We start from the raw sequence: 27,877 nt of genomic DNA, 5'->3' as shown, positions 1-27,877 counted from the left end.
TATTTACCTATATAAACCCTACTGTAAAACAATGAGCTTACTTTATAGATCCTTGTAAACTTACTTTATGTATCTTTATAACATTGTATACTCAATAAACTTCTTTTGACAAGGAAAAGAGTGATGTGTTTTGGAACGGTAAAATAAAGTGTGTCAAAAACACATAATATTGTGGCATTTACTGTATATTATAGTTTTTTTGGTAAGATTTTGACTGTAACCCAAATATACAGCATGGGAGTACTAGCTAGCAAGGAAATGTTCTCTCTCGCCATCTGAGCATATCAAACAGCCCTAAAAAAAAAGAAACACACCTAAACATGATGTATATGAGCAAAAATGTAAAAGCTGAGATTTTGAAAGACATTATTATTATTATTATTATTATACAGGATTTATATAGCGCCAACAGTTTGCTCAGAGCTTAACAAAATGAAGGCAGACCTTACAGTTACATTACAATTTGGTACAAGAGGAATCAGAGGGCCCTGCTCGCTAGAGCTGCAGAAAGACCAACTTTATTCTTATGACTCTAAACAGTTTATAAGTTTATCATGCATAGGTTTATGGCAAGAGTATTTTTCTTTTATTTACCTACACTCCTTTTGCTAGGATCAAGAAATTCCAATGGATATGTCTGTCCAAATCCTGGGACCCTTATATCAACTCCCTCTGGTGAAGCTGAAGTTTTGGTTGTGGTGTTATAGACCAACCTGAAAAGAATGTAAGATATATAGTACACAATCTCTTAAAATGAAGCAGCAAAATATCCTTGGGTCATAGGTCAGCAGCATACCAGTTATGGACCACAGAAAAAAAAAACTTTTAGATAAAACACAGGGAAAATAGAAAGATGCTTAATGCACTGTAAGAAATGTTATAAATGCAATCTATGAATGTCACCATGTCTCTGAAAAAGTTACCAATGAGGATAATAGCAACAAGCCACATAAAGCTTTAAGTAGTAGCTAATCACCAAACATCAATATTTAAAGGAAATTCACCTTTGGGAACATGTTACATGTTTCACCCGTTTGTAGGGTGGAACATGTAACATGCTCCCACTGCTGCAACCTCTCCCGCTGACCTCTCTCCCTGTGACAGCGCTGCGGTAGTTCAATGAGTCTTCCCGTCAGTGGAAAACTGCCAAATCTCTCCAAAAAGAGGACCTGTCACAGCCAACACTGCATTGACCTGCTTTGCGTTAAAATGCAACATGTATGCGTTTTAACGCAACGCAGGTCAAAGCAGCATTGTGATGTGAGCAGGACAATTGTTTTTTATGTGTCTATGCTAGAGCTGTGCGATTCTGGATAAAATGAGAAGCACAATTTTTTTGCTTAGAATAAAAATCACGATTCTCTGTGTAACATCATCTTTCACATTGGGCTAAATTGGGCTAAATTTACTGTTTAGTTTTTTTTTAAATTCATTGAAGTGTATTTTTTTCCCCAAGAACTGCTTTTGAAAGACCGCTGCGCAAATACAGGGTGACATAAAATATTGAAACGGCCGCCAATTTATTCACTAGGGTCTCTGCTAAAAAATTATATATAATGTTTGGAGGTTCTAAGGCCCCTTTCACACTGGGGCGGTGGGGGCGTCAGCGGTACAACAGCGCTATTTTTAGCGCTGCTGTACCGTCGTTCTTGCAGCGGTATTCGGCCGCTAGCGGTGCAGTTTTAACCCCCGCTGGCGGCCGAAAAAGGGTTAAAATCCCTCGTACAGCGCGGCTATAGCCGCGGTATTGCCGCGGTATAGCCGCGCTGTCCCATTGATTTCAATGGGCAGGAGCGGTGAAGGAGCGGTGAATACACCGCTCCTTCACAGCTCCAAAAAAGCGGTTTGCAGGCCTTTTTTCACCGCCCTGCCTGCGCACCGCTTCAGTGTGAAAGCCCTCGGGCTTTCACACTGAACAAACAGCGGAGGCTGTTTAGGGGCGGTTTGCAGGCGGTATTTTTAGCGCAATACCACCTGCAAACCGCCCCAGTGTGAAAGGGGTCTTAGATTGTAAAGGTTCGTTTTTTTTTTGTTTTTATTTTTTAAATAACAAAACTGTCATACTTACCTGCTCTGTGCAAGGGGTTTGCTCAGAGGGGCCCTGATCCTCCTTTTCTGAGGTCCCCCGGCAGCGCTCCTGGCTCCTCCTCTTCGGCGAGTGCCCCCACAGAGAGCCGATTTCCATAGGGTCACCCATGCGGGCGCACTCCCGAGTCCCGCTGCTGCGTCCATTGACACAGACAGCAGGATTCGGCCCCGCCCCCGTGTCCCTGGATGTGATTGACAGCAGCTGTAAGTCCAGTCAGATATGGAAGCCCTGAAGAAGCGGTCTATAATCACAAAACATGTAGGAAAGCTCTACGCTACATCTGACTGCTCCTCTTACATTTGATTTTACATATGTGGGCTTCTTGATGCCCTATAGATGTTATTTCCCATTTTAAGCAACCTCTTTGTACTAATAATAATAATTTTTCTATTTTGATATATCTGTGTACATTTGATGTAATTTTCCATGTACCTTGCTGCTTTGACTACCGGTCTTGATATAAGGATGTTTTAGCATCTTGGTTGTGCCCCTTTGTTATACCACATCACCTACATTTTTCACATGTAAACACACAGTTTCCGGTTCTCTGAGGGGAGAACTGACAGATCCTCTGTTCATACAGAGTATGAACAGAGGATCTGTTAGTTTCCCTGCACTGTCCACATCCCCCTTCAGTTAGAACACTTCCTAGGACACGCATAAACCCCTTCACTCCGCTCTAGTGTTAACCCCTTCACTGCCAGTGACATTTTTACAGTAATCAATGCATTTTTAATCGCACCGATCGCTGTATTAATGCCAATGGTCCCAAAAATGTGTCAAAATTGTCCGACGTGTCTGCCATAATGTCACAGTCACGATAAAAATCGCTGATCGCTGTCATTACTAATTAAAAAAAAAAAAAAATTATTAATAAAAATGTCATAAAACTATCCCCTATTTTGTAGACGCTATAACTTTTGCGCAAACCAATCAATATAGGCTTATTGCGTTTTTTTTACCAAAAATATGTAAAAGAATACTTATCGACCTAAACTGAGGAAAAAAAATGTTTTTTTATATATTTTTGGGGGATATTTATTATAGCAAAAAGTAAAAAATTATGCGTTTTTTTTCAAAATTGTCGCCAAAAAATAAAAACTGCAGAGGTGATCAAATACCACCAAAAGAAAGCTCTACTTGTGGGGAAATAAGGACGTTGATTTTGTTTGGGAGCCATGTCGCACGACCGCGCAATATTCAGTTAAAGCGACACAGTACCGATTCGCAAAAAATGGCCATCATTCAGCAGCCAAATCTTTCGGGGCTGAAGTGGTTAAAGTGGAACTAAACCCTCCAATCCTTTACAGCCAATGAAGCTGCCATCTTAGCCTCTGTTTGATCTACAGTTGCCATGGTGCTGCACATATGCTCAGTTTTGACAGCAGCCATTTGATAGCTTGACAGTTCAACAAATGTGACTGTTATCATTCATGGCGTGCCTTGAATGTAACTGTATTTGGAAACTGGTAAATTGAGGGGTTTAGTTTTGCATTAAGGCAGAATTAAAGACAGCAATACTAATCTCTTCTTTAATGATTTCTTCTCCGACTTCTTTCTGGGTGCCAGTGTTCAGCTGACTTAATTTGCCGGGGGGAGGGGTGACATCAATCTAATGCATGCATGGGTGTGATGCAGTGCCGAATCGCAAAAAATACTCTGGTCTTTGGCCAGCCAAATGGTCAGGGGCTGAAGTGGTTAAAGAGGAAGTAAAGACTGATGGGTTTTACGTCCTCTTTATTTCCCTGCAAAGGTAAAGCATAATGGGCTAATATGCATCGCATATTAGTACATTATGTGTCACTTACCTGAAACCGAAGCCTGCAATGTCATCACTGTCCCCACGAGCAGCGAGCGTCCATCTTCACCCCTCTTCCGGGGCTGCGAACTCCGGCTCTGTGACTGGACAGAGTCGCGGGAGCAGTCAGTCACGGCATGACGCCCTTTAGAAAAGGCACGATCTGCACTTTCTAAAGTGTGCATGCGGCATAGACATCGGCACACGGCTTTATTGTAAATATCTCCTAAACCGTGGGGGTTTAGGAGATATTTCCAGCACCTACAGGTAAGCCTTAATATAGGCTTACCTGTAGGTAAAAGTGGTTGTACAGGGTGTACAACCACTTTAAAGCATTATCTATGAAAAATATAGGGTAATGAAGTTTCACGGGAGCACACACATTTAAGGTTTGAAACGTTGGGTATCCCATTTACTCGGTACAACCTAATCTATTATATTTTACAAGAAAATGTGGGAAATTTGTTGCTTTGTGTGCCCTACAATCAGATCCTTCATCGGCTCATTTCCGGGTTACGGCCGATGCACATCACTTCCAGTTCCTCACAGTGTGGTGTTCGGCGGCAGCAGTGGTCCGTCCACCCACTTCTCCCTAGTCACACCAGCGTCAGGGGGGGTCCGCTCATCCACTTCTCCCAGGGTTTGCCCGGCTCGGTTTCACGGGGGGGGGGTTGAAGCTCTGCCCCTCCAGCCAACTACACTGCAGCTCCTCCTGCTCTCCCTCAGAAATCCAGTTGCACTTCTGCCCCCCCCCCCCGTGTGCGCCCCACCCCTTCAAGCTGCAGAGGGGGGGAGAGTCACTGAGGGCAGTTCCAAGACGGGGGCTGGTTGGTGGGTTAGCTCCACTGCCATGGCCGGCTACAAATAGTTTTCATGATTGGTAGGAATACTGTTTTATCTGATGGGATGATTTGGCCATTCCTGGAATTTTTGTGATGATAATTCTATGAGTCCCACCTCTTTCTCTGTTTTTCCAGTATTTATCAGATGGATCCTCCCCCACTGCCAGCGTCACCATCTCCCTCTTTTATCAGAACTTGGAGATAGTCAAATCCTCAGCCGGTTCTCCAGCTCCAACCTTCAACAAGCTGGTGCAGTTCTCAGTGGGGCATTTTGGATGGTCATGTGATCAGGCCTGGACTGGGACAAAAATTTGGCCCTGGACTTCATCCAGACCGGCCCACTTTGACAGGTGACAGGTCTCTCCCATGCCGGCCTGACAACCCTGATGGCCACCCAAGCCCCCCCTTCACTAGCCATTAGCTGTTCTACTTTATTTCTCTTATAGGCAGTACCAGTGGGGAAGCAAGACATTATTTCACCCGGGGCAAAGAATCAGTTTAGTGCCCCCTCCCCCCGTAATGGGACAAGATTAGGCAGTCAAGTGAGAAACTCCCAGGCCATAGCTGTTAAGTCAGCTGTCTGTCCCCTCCCCCATGCTCCTTCTGCGCCCCCCCCATGCTCCTCTGTTCCCCCTCTGCTCCTCTGTCCCCCTGCTCCTCTGGTCCTCCCCCTGCTTCTCTGGTCCCCCCATGCTTCTCTGTTCCCCCACATGCTTATGCGTTCCTCTTCTCTGTTCCCCCATACTCATCTGGTCCCCCCATGCTCCTCTGTACCCTTGTGCTTCTCTGGTCCCCCCATGCTTCTCTGTACCCCCACATGCTTATGCGTTCCTCTTCTCTGTTCCCCCCATACTCATCTGGTCCCCCCATGCTCCTCTGTACCCTTGTGCTTCTCTGGTCCCCCCGTGCTCCTCTGGTATCCCACTGCTCCTCTGGTCCCCCACGTGCTCCTCTGGTCCCCCCATGCTTCTCTGGTCCCATGCGTACTCCTCTAGTCCCCCGCGTGCTCCTCTAGTCCCCTGTGCTCCTTTTTTCCCCCCCATGCTCCTTTGTCTCCCCCTGCAGCGCTCACCTCCTCTCCCTGGCTGGTTATGCAGTGCGACTGAATAATGACATGATCCTCAGGAGTCGGCACTGAGAAGCTCATCATACGATCCAGGAGGAGGGCAGCCACACACAGCTGTAACATAGGCTTCATCGGCACACGTTCTCCTGCTCTTTACTTCCCCTTCACTCCATCCTGTCTGCTGTCACGGAAAATCTAGATGGAGAGCAGGGGAAGGTGAGAGCAGGAGAACGAGTGCTGAGGAAGCCTATGTTATAGCTGTGGCTGCCCTCCTTCCAGATTGTATGATGAGCTTCTCAGTGCCGACTCCTGAGGATCGTGTTATTATTCAGTCACACTGCATAACTAGCCATGGAGAGGAGGTGAGCGCTGCAGGGGGGACAGTGGAGCGGAGGGTGCGGCGGTCTGCTGTCACTGAAACCGGCCCACTGAGCCATCAGCCCACCGGGAAACTCCCGGTAGTCCCGATGGCCAGTACATGCCTGCATGTGATAAAGTTCCAGGTGAAGAGTAAAGGGGCTTCGCTGGGGGAGCTGTTTGTCTCATTGAGCACTGTCCCACTAAACAAGGATGTCTGGTACCGCCTGGGAGGATGACCCAACACATCTGCAGCTTCAGGAATAAGGGGGATGGATTTGATGATATTTATATGGATAGTGGCCAACACCTAATGCAGTAATTGCTATCAGATGGTGCCATTCTTGTCATTTGGCAACAGTGGGAAATTATTATCATGGACACACCTAGTCATTATGGAATTGCTGATATTTCACTGTTCGTGTTTCTATCTTAGAGTGTTCATAGGATTCCTTGCCCGTGTTCCTGTTTTAGCATGTTCCTGTCTTAGCGTGTCATTTTTCAGTCATAGCATTTTTAGTTGCAGTGTTTCAGTCATAGCGGTTCTATCCTGCGTGTCAGTCACAGCGTTTTCAGTCAGTGTTTTTTTTTAGCATTTCAGTCTTAGCGGTTTCTGTCAGATTTTCAGTCATAGCAGTTCGGTCATAGGGCGTTTTAGTTACAACATTTTTAGTCACAGCTTCCTGTCATAGCGTGTTCTGTCATAGCAGAGCTGTCATAGTGTGTCACTGTCATAGCGGGTGCTGTCACAAAATATTCAGTCAGTCTAGCGGGTTTAGTCATAGCGGGTGAGTCTTAGCGTGGTCAGTCAGCATGTCCAGCCTCAGCGTCTTGGTCATAACGTGTTCATAGCGTTCCTGTTCAGCAGGTTCTGTCTGAGGGGGCCAGTCATCGCCTGTCACAGTCACAGCGTGTACTGTCGTCCAGGTGCTTTCTGCAGGTGCTGTCATTAGGCATTCAGTCATAGTGTTCCTGTCACGACATGTTTCAGTCATAATCGGTGCTGTCGTGAGCGGGTTCCAGACGCAGCGGGTCAGACAGTGGTTCGGTCATAGCAGATCGGTCACAGCAGTTCTAGTCAGCGTGGTCTGTGGTCCTGTCATAGCGGTTCTGTCACAGTGAGTTTGTCATAGCGTTTCTGTCATAGCGGTCATATCCAGCATGTTCTGTCATAGCGTTTCTGTCATAGAGGTTATGTCCAGCATGTTCTGTCGTGGCTTATCGGTGCCATACAGCCACAGCATACACTAATAGCCGTTTCATCCCCGTTTGTTTCCATGCCATCATACCTTTTCGTTCTGTGTTCTTCGTACACCTGGGTTTAGTTAGCAGTGCTCACATCTCAGGATCTGTCACGTCTAAAGATCCATATGGGCTGAGGTTTCCTTTTTTAAATTATTGTTGACCACAATCTTCTCGCCCATATAACATACATCATACGATGCACACTCATTTCTTACACTTGTACGACTACCCACCAAGGTCTGTGGGTACACTAGCCCTGAGGGTTTCAGTTTTGCTACCTGTCTCTGGTTTTTCTGTTGTAGCATTTTGTTCGTAGCATTTCGTTCGTAGCATTTCTGTCAGCTAGTGCTCACATCCAGGGTCTGTCATGTCTACGGATCCATACGGGCTGAGGTTTGGTTTTTAATTGATTGTCGTCCCACAATCTTCTCGCCCGTATACCATATGTCATATATGCACGTTCACCATTACTACTACCGACCATGGTCTGTGGGTACCTCAGCCCTGAGTGTTGGTTTTTAATTACCTGTCTTGGCGCTGCAGGTTGCTCGGGCTCGCTCACTGCATACACTAGGGTTGTGTCATCATTAGGTTCACATTCATGCGCTGTTGTCTTGTCATTTCTGCACCTACATCCTCATACTTGTCAGGTACGTAGGGGTGTTGTCGTTTCATGGGTTGGTTGTCTGTTCTCATTTCTCTAGTTTGTGTTTCCTTAGAGCAGGGCATGTCGCGCGTTTCGGAAGCGGTCAATTCACATTCATCTCTCCATCGCCGCATGGGGGTTCAGTGCATGGTAGCACCCCATCATTAGGGGTGGGACCATATCAAACTCATAGCTGTACCCCTTTCCCAGCCTCAGCTGGGGGGGGGGGGGGGGGGGGCAGTACTTTTTAGGTTGTTATTCCCAACTCCGTCCCAACCTCTTCCATCCACCAGCGCAGAACATGTTTCTATGCATGATTCTTCAACCCAGATTCATGCGGTACTTAATGCGCTCTTATGTCCATGCTACAATTGTTAGATAGGATGGAGGGGATCATAGCCCGCTCAGGTTAAGCGGAGGTGTCAGCTGCGACCTCGGCTCGTGCTCTTCTCAGTGTGCCTGCAGGTGATGTTGGAATTTCTTTACAGTGGCATGTAGAACTGGGGGCAAGCTTGGTCACAGGTGATCGATCTGGCCAATGGTTCTTTATCCAGAGTATTCTGAGGGCTTCTACCAAGGGTGAGAAGGTTTCATAGGTTCATGTCTCCGGCTTTCGCTGCATATTGCTTCGGCAATTTGGCCTCATCTGCCAACACTATCAAGTATCGATCAGGTGACCAGCATTTCAGGCCCCTACAAACTCCTGTCAGTCTGTCCATTTTTTTTTTTTTTTTGCAGCTCACCCTCTATAAGCCGTCATAAGGGTATTTAGGGAAATCAGGGATGTTCTCTTTGGCACGGCTACCAGTTACCGGCCAGGTTTTCGTAGTGTTTCAGAATTCCTGTCTCCTACCCTTGGTGCAGTTCCCAGTTTGTGCTCTAGGCAATTCTCTTTTACTACGCTTACAACTTCCCCATCATTAGAAAAGATGGAGAAGCCAGGGGTTCGTGGTTATATTACTGTCCAACAGTAATGGTGTCGGATTAAAGTATTTGTCCTTGTCTGCAATATTCCTCGGGTCTGCTCTTTCTCCCTCTCCCCACAAACAGTTCGTTCTCATGTCCAGGTTACTTGACAAACTAGGCTTGAATCTTAAACCCCTTTTCTGGATATTTGTCTGGATCGGAGGCAACTTTCGTAGGTCCCTTTATCATCAGGTACATGCGGCGCTGGAGATCCTCCGTTGTAGCAGCTACATACGTAAACCCCTTTTCTGTAGTCATCCGGGCATTCGCTATTTTCTGGACTGATGGTTGTTGCTGGCCCTTCTTTGAAGATTTCACATCACACCTACTTCGTGTCTCTTTTTGCCCTCTTTTAGGCATACTGACCAGCTAGGCCAAGGCACACCTCAGGTCTTGGTAGTTAGAATTATCGCATTTCCAAGTGAAGACTCTGACTACAAGTTGGAAGGCTGGCCGCAGGCTAGCCTGCATTTGTAGGAGGAGTCTGAGGGCTATATATTCCTCCTCTTCCTCCATCAGATCCTTCGTCGGCTCATTTCCGGGTTCCCACCCACCCGTTCCCCCATACTTTCATCATTTAATTTACATTTCATACATATTCATTCAGGGTATGCCCTCTTTTAGGCATACTGACCAGCTAGGCTAAGGCACACCTCAGGTCTTGGTAGTTAGGATTATCGCATTTCCAAGTGAAGACTCTGACTACAAATAATGTTTTGGGGTTTATTCAATCTTCAGGCCTAAAATATTTTTTTTTTTAACGTGTGCTAAATGGCTCTGGCAGTGAAAGGATTAAGAAAAGACTTTTGCATGGCAACAAAGTTTCAGGAAACCCCAAGAAAAAAAGTTTCAGTTAACCTAAGAATTATTTTACAAACTACTGTCTAGATCAGTGGTCGGCGACCCCTGGCACGCAGAGGCATTTTGGATGACATGCGAGAGTAGCCATGGGAGACGCATCTCCAACACAAAAAAGCCGGCCAGCGGCTGCATACAGGGAGAGCAGTGTGGCTGGTTCACGCCCACCTCTCCTCCTGCCAGCATTGGTTCAGACTTTCTCCCCAGGCAGCTCTCCCTTTGATATTACAATTGTAATGCTCAGCAGTGTTTTAGCCTGAGCCAATGTTCTGTAGAAGTGCCCTCTGTCAAAAAATGCCAGCTTCGGGCTGCTCATGCGCAGTACGGAAGATCACTCCAGCTGATTTCTCGATCAGCTGGCATGACGTTGCATACGCAGATCGTCAGTGTCACTATCCGATGGGAGGCATTGTACAGCGCGGGAGGCATTATTCGATAAAACAAGGGGCTCTGCGCTCTGTCATAGGTGGAGGGAGGAGAGTCTGGGTGGTCCTTATAAGATCCATATCTAAAGATAAGCGATTAGAGGGAAGGTTCTAGAAGGTCTTACAGCAACCAGCATGCTCAGCAACTGCCCCTAGATGGACTACAACTCCAAGCATGTCCATTAATTGCCCCCTAGAGGGACTACAACTCCCAGCATTCCTGTCACTGCCCCCTAGAGGGACTACAACTCCAAACATGTCATGTCACTGCCCCCCAGAGGGACTGCAACTCCCAGCGTGTCCATTCAGAGGAAAGCCATGTACACAGGAGGGCATAGCCATGTACAAAGGCTGATACCTACCTACACAGGGGGGCATAGCCATGTACAAAGGAGAGCCATGTACACAGGAGGGTACACCCATGTACACAGGCGGATACCTACCTACACAGGGGGGCACAGCCATGTACACAGGCCGATACCTACCTACACAGGAGGGCACAGCCATGTATGCAGGTCAATACCTACCTACCTACACAGGTGGGCACAGCCATGTACGCAGGCCTATACCTACCTACACAGGAGAGCCATGTACATAGGAGAGCACAGCCATGTCCGCAGGCCGATACCTACCTACACAGGGGGGCATAGCCATGTACAGAGGAGAGCCATGTACACAGGAGGGCACAGCCATGTACAAAGGAGAGCCATGTACACAGGAGGGCACACAGACATGTACACAGGCCGATACCTACCTACACAGGAGGGCACAGCCATGTATGCAGGTTGATACCTACCTACACAGTAGGGCACAGCCATGTATGGAGGCCAATACCTATCTACCTACACAGGTGGGCACAGCCATGTATGCAGGCCAATACCTACCTACACAGGAGAGCCATGTACAGAGGAGAGCCATGTACACAGGAGGGCAAAGCCATGTACGCAGACCAATACCTATCTACACAGGGGGGCACAGCCATGTATGCAGGCTGATACCTACCGACACGTGGGGGGACACAGCCATGTACGCAGGCCGATACCTACCTACACAGGATTAGGAAAAAATCCTTGCTAGGGGAAGAAGTGAGTGGCCCAAATCCCCAATCAAGTAACCCAGAATGCAAACCCCTCTAAGTGGGACTTTTAAGGGCAACCACAACTTGAAAAGTAATTATATAAAAATATAAAGCTTTATTATAAAACTTTATATTTTTATATAATTACTTTTCAAGTTGTGGTTGCCCTTAAAAGTCCCACTTAGAGGGGTTTGCTTTCTGGCCTACCAACACAGGCGAGCACAGCCATGTGCACAGACCGATACCTACCTATACGGGGGGCACAGCCATGTACAGAGGAGAGCCAAGTACAGAGGAGAGCCAGGTACAGAGGAGGGCACAGCCAAGTACAGAGGAGAGCCAGGTACAGAGGAGGGCACAGCCAAGTACAGAGGAGAGCCAGGTAAAGGAGGTCACAGCCATGTACAGAGACGAGCCAGGTACAGAGTAGAGCCAGGTACAGAGTAGAGCCAGGTACAGAGTAGAGCCAGGTACAGAGGAGGGCACAGCCATGTACAGAGGAGAGCCAGGTACAGAGGAGGGCACAGCCATGTACAGAGGAGGGCACAGCCATGTACAGAGGCCTATACCTGCCTATATACACACACAAGAGGGCACAGCCATGTACACAGTGCCTTCCTCTGTACATGGCTCTCCTCTGTACATGGCTGTGCCCTCCTCTGTACATGGCTGTGCCCTGCTCTGTACATGGCTCTCCTCTGTACATGGCTGTGCCCTTCTCTGTACATGGCTCTCCTCTGTACCTGGCTGTGCCCCCCCCTGTGTAGGTATCGGCCTGCATACATGGCTATGCCCTACTGTGTACATGGCTCTCCTGCATACATGGCTGTGCCCACAAAAGGGAGGTACAACGGATGACCGACTGTCTCAATTTTTGGTAGAGACGGGTCTGAAAGACATTTGGAAAATACGGAACCCAAAGTCCCGACGATACTCATGCTTCTCCAGGACACACTCTACACTATCGAGGATTGATTTAATTCTGGGGAATGAGGAGGCGATCCCTATAGTAAAAAATGTAAACTATATGTCACGAGGTCTTTTAGATCACTCCCCGATGACAGCTTCATTGGAAATAGGGGAGGGGAATCATTTGCGGGAGTGGAGAATAAGCCCCTCTTGGATGGAACTTATGGGAGAACCACAGGAGGTATTGACGGCCCTAAGGGAATGTTTTGCGCTGAATATAGGCACTGCCTCGGAGGGGGTAGTTTGGGATACACTGAAGTCTTTCCTCCTAGGCCAAATGATACATGTGTCAAAAATCAAAAAACAATCTAAGGAAGGGGAAAAACTGGCAGGAGAAAGAATGACACCAACAGAAGAACAATACATTAATGACCCGACACCCGAGAAGCTCAGGGCATGGATAGAGACAACAGAACTATCGCTTGATAATGCTAGGGTATGCAGAGAACAAACAGATCTTGCAAAAGCAAATAGCTTTTGGTGAGGGGGAAAGCGTGGGATGGATGTTGGCCCATTTGGTTAGAACAAACTCACCCTCATCAGTGGTGCCAATGATTACCACTAGTGAGGGCAGGACTTCCTCACACACCCCAGAGATAGTGGACAGGTTTAGAGATTATTATGGGAACCTATATAGTTCCACGCAGGGGGAAATGGGGGAAGAAATGGAAAATTTTTTTAGAAACTTGACGATTCCCTGCCTTTCCGAGGAAGATAGGACTGCACTTGATAAGCCTATAACGCTGGAGGAAATGCAGCGGATCGTGCAGGAAATGCAGAAGTCCCCAGGTCCAGATGGTTTGCTGGTCAAGACTTACCGGCACTTTGGAGGGGTGTTGCTTCCTGAGTTGTTGAGAGTGCTAAATTGGTCAGCGATAAGAGGAGATCTCCCCTCATCTATGAAGGAATCCACAATAATAGTGATACCCAAGGAAGGAAAAGATCCACTTAACCCTGCTTCATACAAACCTATTTTCTTGCTAAACTCAGACACAAAGATTCTCGCAAAGGTCTTGGCGGCTAGATTAAATAAAGTTATACAGAAACTCGTCCATCCTGATCAATCAGGATTTATACCCGGCAGGTCCACTAGCACAAACATAAGACGGGTATACCTGAACCTTCAGGTTCCAACGGACGAGGAAGGAAGAAGGGCCATTCTTTCTTTGGATGCCGCCAAGGCTTTTGATAGTTTAGAGTGGAAATATCTCTGGAGAGTCCTAAAAGAATTTCAATTCGGACCGATTTTTATTAAATGTGTAAAGATGCTCTATAAATCACCCGAAGCGAAAGTAAAGGTGAATAATGAGCATTCTAATAAGTTTCGACTGATGAGGGGGACGAGACAGGGGTGCACTTATATCGTGATAATCATGCGAGTGAAATAAAAATATATATCACAATGACAGTGTAAATGGAACAAGGTATAAAGTGCTTAAAGTCTGTATGTGAAGATAAAGTTCATAAAGTGGACAAGTGGGTGGCTCTATCCTGGCCGTGCACCTTCATAAAGTGACTATGTGTGGAATAAATGAAAATTGGCCAAAGTTCATGCAGGTCCTTTTGGAAAATATCCAGATAACATAAGGCTCTCAGAACTCTCACCTTAGCAAAAATTTAAACAGGCATCAATAGATATCTCTTGTATATTTCATCACAGTTATGCCCAAACGTCCTCATCTATTCGTTCCTTTCCTCTCAACTCTTCATGCTATGCATTTGCCTGTAAACATGCGTACCACCAAGGCACAAACGGCCCGGTGGGAGAGAAAGGGAGAAAAGAAAGCCTCCAATGGTGTAGTATTAAGGGTGAACAAAATACAACTTTATTATAGGGCTTCAAGGTGGTCTCTTACATTAAAAACTAGCATATACAGGCGGAACGGCGTTTGGAGCGCCTCTTTACGTGACTTCCGGTTTGTGTCTGCTCTCTGCCATGCCCTACGTGTTACGTCACCGCTCGTGACTTCATCTGGGGAACCGGATTGGTCAGAGAGGAATGTTTTTTATATGGTTGAACCGGAAGTGTTGTAGCGGCCATTTTCTTATGGACCGTCTATGTGTACCAGCGCAGCCATCTTAATGGTGGTAAACAAATGTCGACGGTGGCCATTTTCTTTGTAGACCGCCTATGTGTAACAGCGCGGCCATGCTAATGGTGGTAAATATAGATGGTGGACATTTTTTTGTGGATGAGACAGCAATTGTTATGAATGCTGCTAAGTGGTAGTGATATACAATAAATATTGACATTCATGGTGTATAGATGGACATTCTATAAAATGTATCAATTGGGATAATCGAGAGAAGGAATAAAAATAATAATGATCTTGTGTAACTAGATAAGCACGTCAGTCGTATACCTCGGTACATAAGGAGATGCCCCAATACATGTAATTTGTCTATGCATAATAAAAATACATGGAAGAATAAATAAAGTAAATAATAATGTAAATAATGTATAATGTAAATAAATATGTTCACATCATAAATGTAAAACTTACAATGTATAATGACAATATCAATAAAAAGCATATATAATATAGGTGATACGTATATATATATATATATATATATAGCTGGTAGGTAAAAACAACGAATGTTAAAAACAATGAATGTTAATTAAAACTAATTATTAGGGATTAAAAATTAAAAATTACTGAGGAAACAGTTAAGGTCGAACTCCACGTTCATACCTCTACGCATGGTGTGTATCCAATAGGACTCTCTTTGACTTATGGTCCTTATTTTATGGCTACCTCTCCATGACCCTTTGTATTTTTTTATACCCCAAAATTGTAGGTGTGTAGGATCCTGATTGTGTACTGCTGCAAAATGTTTGGATACATTGTGTTTGGGGTTTCCCTTTTTGATGTTTTGGATATGTTCTTTTATTCTAACTTTGGGGGCTCTCTTGGTACGTCCTACATATTGGAGTTTACAGCTGCATTGTAGCACATATACTACTCCCTCGGTGTGGCATCCTATGAAGTCATTGATCTTGAATGTCTCTCTTGTGGTGATGGCTGTTCTTCTGCCCTGGAATTTCTGGGCATGTCTACATGCATAGCAGTTCCTACAGGGAAAAAAACCTTTTCCAGTAAAGAAGGAATATGTTGCTTTGCAGGGAGGTTCTACCACTGATTTTACCACCATATCTCTAATGGTGGGTGCTCTCTTGTATGTGATGTTTGGTAGGTCCGGCAATATGTTCTTTAAATCTCTATCATCTTTGAGAATGTGCCAGTGGCGTTGAATTATTTTAGATACTTCTTTGTACTGTACATTATAATCCAAAATTAGGCTCGGTGTTTCTTGTTGGACTATTTTTTTGGGTTTACTTTCCAACATTTTTGTTCTATCCATTTTATTGACATATTGAATTTATATAGAGGACCAGAGAGAACGCCGATATCTACCTACAATCGATTTGACCCAATCAGAAATTATCAGGATCAGTACCATAATGATTCACGATATTATCAGAATGAATATGAGTACAATCCACAACGTCATTTTTTAGAGAGGGAGAGAAGAGACTACTCTCCACGAAGACAACCACAGGATCCTTACCCCTCCCCCAGGAGACGACCACAAGAAGACAGAACAAGAAACAGTCCAGAACGAAGAGAGGACACAGAGCGAGAAAGAGAATCCAAACGAAAAAAAGAGTAGTAGGAGAAAATGTAGTGAACCTCAGTGGCCGTCCTATCTCAGCGGTACTCAAAGGATTAAAATACGCACAAGTGAACAACTTGAACAAATTCAATACCTATATAGGGATACTTAAATACATTAGAAAAGTCAATGTTAAAAAGTATTATCTATCTAACCCCCACAAAACTACTAACATCACTATTAATACTTGTTTAACATTAACACACAGCACATTACGGAACAACTCTGTGTTCAACCCACAAGTCTCCGACAATCAACACATCGAAGTGTTTAAGAGACTAGTACTAAAAGATCTGTAATCTCTAGAAATAAAAAAAGTGTCAGATCCCGTACACATTAAGAAAGGCATCAAACCTTTGAAAGGAAGAAAAGATATAATAGTACGTCCAGCGGACAAGGGAGGAGCTACTGTAATACAATCAAAGGAACAATACCAAAATGAATTAAGGAGACAACTACAAGATGAAAGTATGTACATTAAATTATTGGGCAACCCAACCAACAAATATAAGAAAGAGCTAGAACAACTAATACATTTAGGAACGAAAAAGGACATACTGAACAAAAAAGAATCAAAGTACCTCATGCCAGAAGCGTGCAGAATACCAGTTATCTACACGGTTCCAAAAATTCACAAGTCATTAGACAACCCACCAGGTAGACCAATCGTTAATGGGATTGATTCCCTTACATCTAGGGTGGGACAATATTTGGACCAATTTATACAACCAGCAGTACAACATACACCGGCTTATCTGAAAGATACGAAACACGTGCTACAACTTTTGGATACACTACCAGTTTTAGAAGGAAGAACACTGTTAGCCACGGCTGATGTAAACTCGTTATACACCATCGTTCAACATCACGATGCATGTTCAGCAACAAAGTGGCTCCTTAGAAAACATAGCAACCTGATGTGCAAGCAGAGAAAATACCTCATCAAATGTCTAGATGTCTGTTTGAAGTGTAATTATTTCTGGCATGATCAGACATATTACAAACAAGCCATCGGCATTGCGATGGGAGCGAAGCACCAAGCGTGGCCAATGCCTTTTTGGCACAGTGGGAAGATCAAGCTGTCTACGAAGATACACCTGCGGAACTCACTTTGTATAAAAGACACATCGATGATGTAATCATAGTGTGGAATGGCAAGAAAGAAGGACTCGAACAGTTCCTAAATAAATTGAACACGAATGAGAAGAACATACATTTGTCGTGGAACATAGACGAAAAATCAGTTGAATTTCTAGATCTAAAGATCTGCTTAGAAGGAGACAAATTGGTCACCAAAACGTTCTTTAAAAATGTGGCTACTAACAGCTATCTCTCTGTAGACAGCTGTCATCATAAACCATGGCTTTATAATATCTCAAAGGGACAATTTATCAGGATCAAAAGGAATTGCACAAGAGAAGAAGATTATAAAGAACAAGCTAAACTTATTGGAACAAGATTTAAGAGAAAAGGGTATGAGGATTCATGGATAGAAGAACAAATTTAATATGTCAATAAAATGGATAGAACAAAAATGTTGGAAAGTAAACCCAAAAAAATAGTCCAACAAGAAACACCGAGCCTAATTTAGGATTATAATGTACAGTACAAAGAAGTATCTAAAATAATTCAACGCCACTGGCACATTCTCAAAGATGATAGAGATTTAAAGAACATATTGCCGGACCTACCAAACATCACATACAATAGAGCACCCACCATTAGAGATATGGAGGTAAAATCAGTGGTAGAACCTCCCTGCAAAGCAACATATTCCTTCTTTACCGGAAAAGGGATGTAGGAACTGCTATGCATGTAGATATGCCCAGAAATTCCAGGGTAGAAGAACAGATTTTACAGCCATCACCACAAGAGAGACATTCAAGATCAATTAATTCATAGGATGCCACACCGAGGGAGTAGTATATGTGCTACAATGCAGCTGCAAACTCCAATATGTAGGACGTACCAAGAGAGCCCTCAAAGTTTTACATTTATGATGTGAACATATTTATTTACATTATTTATTCTTCCATGTATTTTTATTATGCGTAGACAAATTACATTTATTGGGGCATCTCCTTATGTACCGAGGTATACGACTGACGTGCCTATCTAGTTACACGAGATCATTATTATTTTTATTCCTTCTCTCGATTATCCCAATTGATACATTTTATAGAATGTCCATCTATACACCATGAATGTCAATATTTATTGTATATCACTACCACTTAGCAGCATTCATAACAATCGCTGTCTCATCCACAAAAAAATGTCCACCATCTATATTTATTTACCACCATTAGCATGGCCGCGCTGTTACACATAGGCGGTCTACAAAGAAAATGGCCACCGTTGACATTTGTTTACCACCATTCAGATGGCCGCGCTGGTACACATAGACGGTCCATAAGAAAATGGCCACTACAACACTTCCGGTTCAACCATATAAAAAACATTCCTCTCTGACCAATCCGGTTCCCCAGATGAAGTCACAAGCGGTGACGTAACGCGTGGCAGAGAGCAGACACAAACCGGAAGTCACGTAAGGAGGCGCTCCAAACGCCGTTCCGCCTGTATATGCTAGTTTTTAATGTAAGAGACCACCTTGAAGCCCTATAATAAAGTTGTATTTTGTTCACCCTTAATACTACACCATTGGAGGCTTTCTTTTCTCCCTTTCTCTCCCACCGGGCCGTTTGTGCCTTGGTGGTACGCATGTTTACAGGCAAATGCATAGCATGAAGAGTGGAGAGGAAAGGAACGAATAGATGAGGACGTTTGGGCATAACTGTGATGAAATATACAAGAGATATCTATTGATGCCTGTTTAAATTTTTGCTGAAGTGAGAGTTCGGAGAGCCTTATGTTATCTGGATATTTTCCAAAAGGACCTGCATGAACTTTGGCCAATTTTCATTTATTCCACACATAGTCACTTTATGAAGGTGCACGGCCAGGATAGAGCCACCCACTTGTCCACTTTATGAACTTTATCTTCAGAAACAGACTTTAAGCACTTTATACCTTGTTCCATTTACACTGTCATTGTGATATATATTTTTATTTCACTCGCATGATTATCATGATATAAGTTATTTTATTTGCTACATTGCTATATGTGTGATTAGATTCTTATGCGCAAGATCACCATTCTGAACATTTTCATTGAAGTGTAGTGTGAACACTTTTGGATTTTGCGGCTGTCTTTGTAGACATCACCACACATATATATTTTTATTTATATATTTGTATTTTTATAATTTTTGCATAATTTTTTTTATATTTTACCATTTTTTCACATTTTGCTTTTTGTAATATTGCATTTACTATTACTCATTTTAGCGCGAAGGACACTTCCACTTGCATTATATGCGGATGATCTCTTTTTATTACTTGGAGATACGCAGAATTCACTAAAAGAAACTATGGAAAAAAATCTAAAACTTTGGCCAACTCTCGGGACTTATGATAAATTAAGAGAATTCTACTCTTCTGCTAGTTGACCCCTTAGAAAGCTCCTTACCCCAAGAGGCTGCACAGATACAAATAGCTAATCAAATAAAATATCTCGGTATAAATATCTCCAGAGATCCTAAACAATTTATTGTGGATAACCTTGCCCCATTATTAACTAAATTTAAAGGGAAAATTAAAATTTGGAAAAAGCTCCCACTATCTGCGGCAGGTCGCTGCAATTTAACCACTTCGCATCCAGGCCATTTCTGACACTTCGCTCCTACATGTCAAAAATCATAATTTCTTTGCTATAAAATTACATAGAACCCCCAAACATTATATATGTTTTTTTAGCAGAGACCCTAGAGAATACAATGGCGGTCACTGCAACTTTTTATCTTGCACAGTATTTGCGCAGCAATTTTTCAAACGCGTTTTTTTTTTAAAAAAAACAGTTTCAAGCTTTAAAAAAAAACAAAACAGCAAAGTTAGCCAAATTTTTTTGCATTGTGTGAAAGATGAAGTTACGCTGAGTAAATAGATACCTAACATGTCACGCTTCAAAATTGCACACGCTCGTGGAATGGCGCCAAACTTTGGTACTTAAAAATCCCCATAGGCGACGCTTTAAAATTTTGTACTGGTTACATGTTTTGAGTTACAGAGGAGGTCTAGGGCCAAAATGATTGCTCTCGCTCTAACGTTCGCGGCGATACCTCACATGTGTGGTTTGAACACCGTTTTCATATGTGGGCGGGACTTACGTATGCGTTCGCTTCTGCGTGCGAGCTCACGGGGACAGGGGCGCTTTAAAAAATTTTTTTTTTTTTTATTGTTAATTTTACTTAAAAATTTTTATTTTTACACTTTAAAAAAAATTTTTTTTTTTTGATCACTTTTATTCCTATTACAAGGAATGTAAACATCCCTTGTAATAGGAATATGACACGATCAGTCCTCCTTACAGTGAGATATGGGGTCAATAAGACCCCACATCTCACCTCTAGGCTGGGAAGCCTAAAAAAAAAAAAACAACCGAAGCGGCGCCGGTTTTTTGAATGCAGAGGCCGGGCGTGACGTCATAACATCGCGCCCGGCCTCCGAACGATCATAGAGACTCCGGCGACCATCTGGTCCGCCGGAAATCTCTATGGTGAACATCCGGCGCCGGTGGATCCGCTGTCTGACTCACCGATCGCTGAGGTGAGTCGGTAGAAGCACCGGAGGGCGGCGGCAGGGGGGGGACGTCCCCTCCGCCACCCGTAAGAACGATCAAGCGGCGGAACAGCCGCTATGATCGTTCTTATGGTGTACGGAATCGCCGGCTGAAAATGCCGGTATCTGAATGATGTCTGTAGCCTCAGACATCATTCAGATATAAGCCCCGAAAGCCGAGGACGTCATATGACATCCTCCGGATGCCAAGCGGTTAATTAAAATGATACTGCTGCCACAGCTGTTGTACGTACTGCACAACTCCCCAGTATGGATCTACAAAAAATGGTTCCAAAAGATAGACACTATATTTAGAGAATTAATCTGGAAGGGGGGCTCAGCAAGAATTATCTTAAACACTCTACAACTTCCAAATCAGGGGGGAGGAGTTGCCCTCCCACACCCCTTTAGCTATTACTTGGAGTCGCAGCTTCAACATCTGGGAGGATGCGAATCCGAGGGGGGAGGATGGGAGAGGAAGATGCTTCTACAAAATACTCTGCATAAATCGTTGGTTGAAACATTGGAGGCAGGGTCTTTTTTGCGTGGGCTACCTACCCTATATTTAATGATGAGAGTCTGGGAAGCAGCAAAGAAAACTCTGGGATATAGAGGATTTACAGAATATACCCCTCTATGGAAAAATAGCAAGCTGGGGGAGGTGTAGAAAATGGGGACAATTAGGGAATGGGAAAGATGAGGAATAAAGTACGTTACCCAGCTCTACCAAGACGGAAACTTAAAATCCTTTCAGGAACTGAGAGAACAATTCGCAATTCCAAACAAATCCTTCTTTAGATACTTGCAGGTTGGGCACGCAATGGTAGAGGAGTTTAGAGGGAGGACATTAGAATGGAGTAAGATACCTGTGCTACAGAAAGCTATTAGCGCAAAAACATCGAAAAGCTTAATATCAAAAGTCTATCCAAGTATATATAAAGGGAGTCGGGAAGGAATTAAAGTTCTGACCTATAGGGAGAAATGGGAAAGAGATGTGGGAAGTTTATCTGAAGTACAATGGGAAAGAATTCTGGAACTTGCCCCATTGGTGTCGCTCTCCCCACCCCAGAGGATGCCACAATTATTTTTAAAATACAGAGCCTACTACACTCCACATAAGATCTTTCTGTTCGGCTGAAGACCGGATGCTCCTTGCCCTAGGTGTGGAAGGGCAGAGGGGGATCTGATCCATATGTTTTGGAGATGCCCGAAGCTATTTCGATACTGGAGGGAGGTAGTGGGTACTATAGATCAGGTATTTGAAGTTTCTATAGACATGTTATGTGTACTGAGGTGGATAGAGGGAGAAGGTAAACCAGGAGACACCCAATTAGCAATCTTGAGATGCCTATTCCAGGCAAGGAAAATGATTGCTCAAAAATGGCAATCTACCATACCTCCGTCCAGTTGAGAGTGGGAACAGGGCATGAATGTGGTGATTCTTATGCCGCGGCGTTTATTCCGACGGCAAAACCAGTCGTGTGTACAGGGCATAAAGGAAAGAACGTCATACATTAGACAAGGTGCTCTTAAGAAATTTGATAAGATTTGGAAAATGTGGGGAGAGAAAAAAAAAAAGGACATACATATAAATAGTCAAAGAGACGATAAATTAGAAAGAGGGAAAAGGAAGGAAAATGGTTAAAAGACGAGTGGAAAGAAAAGTGCTGGGTGAAAGGTGAATGAAAGGAATGGAAATGAGACTAGGTTGGTTTGGTGATATATGATTAAGTTAGGGAAGGAAGTGACATACAGGGCTGAATGAAATTTCCTAAGAGGTGAGCTTGTACCTCCCTTATCTTCCACATTTTTAGATGTATGTTGTTTTTTTTTGTAAAATGGAAAATGCTTTAATAAAGATATAAAGTTAAAAAAAAATACATGGCTGTTCCTTCCTGTGTACATGGCTCCAGGACCGTTTTTAAGGCAGGACAAAAAGGGGCAGCTGCCCTGGGTCCCATCATTGTTGTGGGGCCCAAAGCAGCTGCCTCATACTTGCCATTTATCCCAGTTTAAAATCCCTCATCCCTTGAAGTTTTAGTCCCCTGCTGTGTCCCGATATCTCAGCGTAAAGTTCGGGTGCTGCTGCCCAGCTAAGCCCTTTTGCCATATACAGATGACTCATCTGCAGACCCTGTGTTCGCATATAAATAACCTGCATTTATATGTAAATAGCGGCGTCTCTAAAATGTAAATAGTAGCGGACCGCCGCATTGATATGTAAATAGAGGTGGCATGCATATGTATATCATGTCCCCCTGAGGTCATATCTACCATCACTTCTGCTGAATGCTGCCCACTGGGGAGGTAAAAGAGCATGCTTGAAAGTCCTGCCTATAACTATAGTCATTAAGCCCAACATCAGCCTGTTCTGCAAAAGTAAGCAAATTGGAGGTGGAACCCTTCTTCAAAATAACATGGTGTTACAGCACCCTGAATTTTGGTGCATGTGAATACGTACATCTCAGCAGATGCATGAGGGTATCATTAACAATCAATGGCACTGCTGTGTACCTGCTAAAGGGCAACATGTTTCTGTGGTGTAAAGAAAGCGATTTTGCATGTATTCTTGACACACACAAATGTGAATGCAAGCTAAATGTCTCAGTTACATTGGTGGTCAGTGTAAGTCCCCATTACATTGGTGGCCAGTGTAGAAACTCCTCTTTATATTGGTAATATTGGTTAAAAGAATCCAAACTTGCATTTGTGGTCAGTTTTGAATCCTCCCTTACATTGGTGGTCCATGTAGAAGCCCCTTTTAACCACTTCAGCCCCGGAAGGATTTACCCCCTTCCTGACCAGAGCACTTTTTACAATTTGGCACTGCGTCGCTTTAACTACTAATTGTGTGGTCATGCAATGCTGTACCCAAACAAAATTTGCGTCCTTTTCTTCCCACAAAATAGAGCTTTCTTTTGATGTTATTTTATCACCTCTGCGGTTTTTATTTTTTGCGCTATGAACGGAAAAAGACCGAAAATTTTGAAAAAAAATGACATTTTCTACTTTTTGTTATTAAAAAAATCCAATAAACTCAATTTTAGTCATACATTTAGGCCAAAATGTATTTGGCCACATGTCTTTGGTAAAAAAAAAAGTCAATAAGCGTATATTTATTGGTTTGCGCAAAAGTTATAGCGTTTACAAACTAGGGTACATTTTCTGTAATTTACACAGCTTTTAGTTTATGACTGCCTATGTCATTTCTTGAGGTGCTAAAATGGCAGAGCAGTACAAACCCCCCCCCCCAAATTACCCCATTTTGGAAAGTAGACACCCCAAAGAAATTGCTAAGAGGCATGTTGAGCCCATTGAATATTAATTTTTTTGTCCCAAGTGATTGAATAATGACAAAAAAAAAACTACAAAAAGTTGTCACTAAATGATATATTGCTCACACAGGCCATGGGCATATGTGGAATTGCACCCCAAAATACATTCAGCTGCTTCTCCTGAGTACGGGGATACCACATGTGTGGGACTTTTTGGGAGCCTAGCCGCATACGGGGCCCCGAAAACCAATCACCGCCTTCAGGATTTCTAAGGGCGTAAATTTTTGATTTCACTCCTCACTACCTATCACAGTTTTGAAGGCCATAAAATGCCCAGATGGCACAAACCCCCCCCAAATGACCCCATTTTGGAAAGTAGACACCCCAAGCTATTTGCTGAGAGGCATGTTGAGTTCATGGAATATTTTATATTTTGACACAAGTTGCGGGAAAGTGACCCTTTTTTTTTTTTTGCACAAAGTTGTCACTAAATGATATATTGCTCACACAGGCCATGGGCATATGTGGAATTTCACCCCAAAATACATTCAGCTGCTTCTCCTGAGTACGGGGATACCGCATGTGTGGGACTTTTTGGGAGCCTAGCTGCGTACGGGGCCCCGAAAACCAATCACCGCCTTCAGGATTTCTAAGGGTGTAAATTTTTGATTTCACTCTTCACTGCCTATCACAGTTTTGGAGGCCATGGAATGCCCAGGTGGCACAAACGCCCCCCCCCCCCAAATGACCCCATTTTGGAAAGTAGACACCCCAAGCTATTTGCTGAGAGGCATGGTGAGTATTTTGCAGCTCTCATTTGTTTTTGAAAATGAAGAAAGACAAGAAAAAAAAACCCTGCACTTGGGTGGGCTGGGCTGGGCCGGGCGGAGGGGCAAAATGCAGGTGCTAGCAGGTATCTGGGCTGATCCCGCTAACACTGCGTTTTTGGGAACCCTAAACTGCTGGGGACGCTAGTATAGATCTGATCGGATCAGATATTGATCCGTTCAGATACTATACCACTAAGGGAGGTGTACGGTGCATACGTGGGTGTTAGCGGTACTGGCGCTAACTTGACGCTGCTTGGGGCTGGTGCTTGCCAGTTCACCAAAATGCTACCAAAAAAACTGTTAGCGATCGCAGGGATCAGGCCTGACTCTGCAAACGCTGCAGTTATGCGTTTAGTGTTTTGTGACAGTGATTAATCGATACTGCACTTGAGTGGGCTGGGCTGGGCGGAGGGGCAAAACGCAGATGCTAGCAGGTATCTGGGCTGATCCCGCTAACACTGCGTTTATGGGAACCCTAAACTGCTGGGGACGCTAGTATAGATCTGATCGGATCAGATATTGATCCGTTCAGATACTATACCACTAAGGTAGGTGTACGGTGCGTGCGTGGGTGTTAGCGGTACTGGCGCTAACCTGACGCTGCTTGGGGCTGGTGCTTTCCAGTTCACCAAAATGCTACCAAAAAAACTGTTAGCGATCGCAGGGATCAGGCCTGACTCTGCAAACGCTGCAGTTATGCGTTTAGTGTTTTGTGACAGTGATCAATCGATACTGCACTTGAGTGGGCAGGGCTGGGCGGAGGGGCAAAACGCAGATGCTAGCAGGTATCTGGGCTGATCCCGCTAACACTGCGTTTTTGGGAACCCTAAACTGCTGGGGACGCTAGTATAGATCTGATACCACACTAACTGTCACAAACTGACACCAATGCAGTAATCAGAAAAAAATAAATAAAAAACTGCTTGGTGTCAGGGTGACGGGGGGGATCGGGGGTGTATTGTATGCCTGGCATGTTCTACTGTGTGTGTGTGTGTTGGTGCACTCACTCGGATGTCTTCTCTCCTCGGCGCCGGAATGGAAAATACCGAGCTGAGGAGAGATGACATCATTTCCTCTGCTGCTGTTTAGCATACAGCAGCAGAGGAAGAATCTGATTGGCTGGGAGCGATCACGAGGGGGGGGCACGAATGGATGGTCTCCCCCTCACCTCTCATCGCTTCCAGACACAAGCCGACCGCCTCGGGCACCGGGGGGTCCGATTGGACCCCCCGCCCGCGGGAGGCAGATCATGTACAGGTACGTGATTCTGCCTGGCCGTGCCATTCTGCCGCAGTATATCTGCGTGAGGCGGTCGGCAAGTGGTTAAATTGATGCCGAGTGTAAATCCCTCTTACATTGGTCGCCAGTGTAGAAATCCCCCTTTATTGGCTGTTGATGTAAAATCCCCCATTACATTGGTTGTCAGTGTAAACTCTTCATAACATTGGTGATCAGTGTACATTTCCCTTTACATTGGTTGTAAGTGCAGAATTGCCCTTACACTGGTGGTCAGTGTAAATCCCCCCCAATATTGGTGGTCGATGTAGAAGTGTCACCTCACATTGGTTGTCAGTGCAAATTCCCCCTTATATGGAGGTCATTGTATATTCCCCCTTACACTGGTGGTTGGTGTAAATGCTCTTATTACATTGCTGTCAGTGTAGAAATCCCTTTTTTCTATTGGTGGGTGGCGTGAAATCCCCTGTTACATGGTGGTCAGTGCAAATTCCCCCTCGCATTGATTGTCAGTGTAAAAACCCCCTCACATTGTTGTCATCGTAAATTTCCCATTACATTGGTAGAATCCCCACTATATACTTGCCAAAGATCAAAGAGTTCCAGCTTTGCTCTACATAATTCAGAATTTTCCAGTGTACTGCCTTCTAACTAATCCCATCCCCCCACCACTGTTACTGATCCCATCAACCCCCAGCATTGCCACTGATCCACCCCCCCCCAGCATTGCCACTGATCCTAGAAGTCTTAGGATTCCTAGGAGTTGTCTGTCTATTGATGGGTCCTCTCACCTCCCCAGTCCATGGTGTGCAGGCAGTGAGAAGATGATGTGCTGTAACCTTTAGCAACCAACTGCAAATGCAGTAATGCTGCGCACTAACCTCTTGCAAGCAACCTCTTGAGCGGTAAGGATATGGAATAACCTCTAGGAACCAATAAGTGAGCAGTAATAATGTGCAGTAACCTCTAGCAACCAATTAGTAATTGGTATAGTTGTCAGGTAGCCTCTAGCAATCAGTGAGCAGTATTGATGTACAGTAATCTCTGGCAACCAATCAAAAAGCATAAGTCATGTGCTGTAACCTCTATAAAATAAACAGTGAGCCATAATGTGTGCTGTAACCTTTAGCAGCCAGTCAGTGAGCGGTAATGATACACTGTAACCTCTGGCAACCAATCGCAATCGCTGCCTGATCTAATTCAGTAAACTGAGTAGACTGACTGAGTCTAGCTGCTATTTATTATGTCTCAAAGCATGTGGAGAGCGAAATTGCATGGAAAATGGGGCCCAAGAAAATGTTTGCCCAGGATCCAGTCAAATTAAAGACGGCCCTGCATGGCTCTCCTCTGTACAGGGCTCTCCTCAGTACCTGGCTGTGCCCCCCTGTGTAGGTAGGCATCGCTCCTGCATACATGGCTGTTCCCTTCTGTGTACATGCCTCTGCTCCCCTGTGTAGGTAGGTGTCAGCCTGCATACATGGCTGTGCCCCCCTGTGTACATGGCTCTCCTCTGTACCCGGCTATGCCCACCTGTGAAGGTAGGTATGGGCTTATGTACATGGCTGTGCCCCTCCCCTGTGTTGGTAGGTAACGCCCTGCATACATGGCTGTGCCCTCCTGTGTAGGTAGGTATAGATTTGCGTACATGGCTGTGCCCCCCGTGTAGATAGGTATAGGCCTGCATACATGGCTGTGCCCTCCTGTGTAGATAGGTATAGGTCTGTGTACATGGGTGTGCCCTCCAGTGTAGGTAGATATAGGCCTGTGTACATGGGTGTGCCCCCCTGTGTAGATAGGTATAGGTGTGCATACATGGCTCTGTCCTCCTTTGTAGGTAGGTAT

General features: G+C 44.5%; 1 protein-coding gene across 4 annotated transcripts in view; it reads right to left on the bottom strand.

The window, feature by feature from the left end:
• Positions 1-27,877, bottom strand: part of PLA2G15 (phospholipase A2 group XV) — a 451,295-nt gene that overhangs the window by 321,548 nt on the left and 101,870 nt on the right. For all 4 annotated transcript variants that reach the window (XM_073605038.1, XM_073605040.1, XM_073605037.1 and 1 more), the window contains one exon: positions 595-713. In XM_073605038.1, coding sequence (XP_073461139.1) covers positions 595-713 — 119 coding nt within the window. The remainder of the gene's footprint in view (positions 1-594; positions 714-27,877) is intronic.

This window comes from Aquarana catesbeiana, linkage group LG11, assembly GCF_042186555.1.
Source record: "Aquarana catesbeiana isolate 2022-GZ linkage group LG11, ASM4218655v1, whole genome shotgun sequence".
Lineage (NCBI taxonomy): Eukaryota > Metazoa > Chordata > Amphibia > Anura > Ranidae > Aquarana > Aquarana catesbeiana.
Note: the sequence above shows the minus strand (reverse complement) of the source record. Positions and strands in the feature narration are given on the sequence as shown.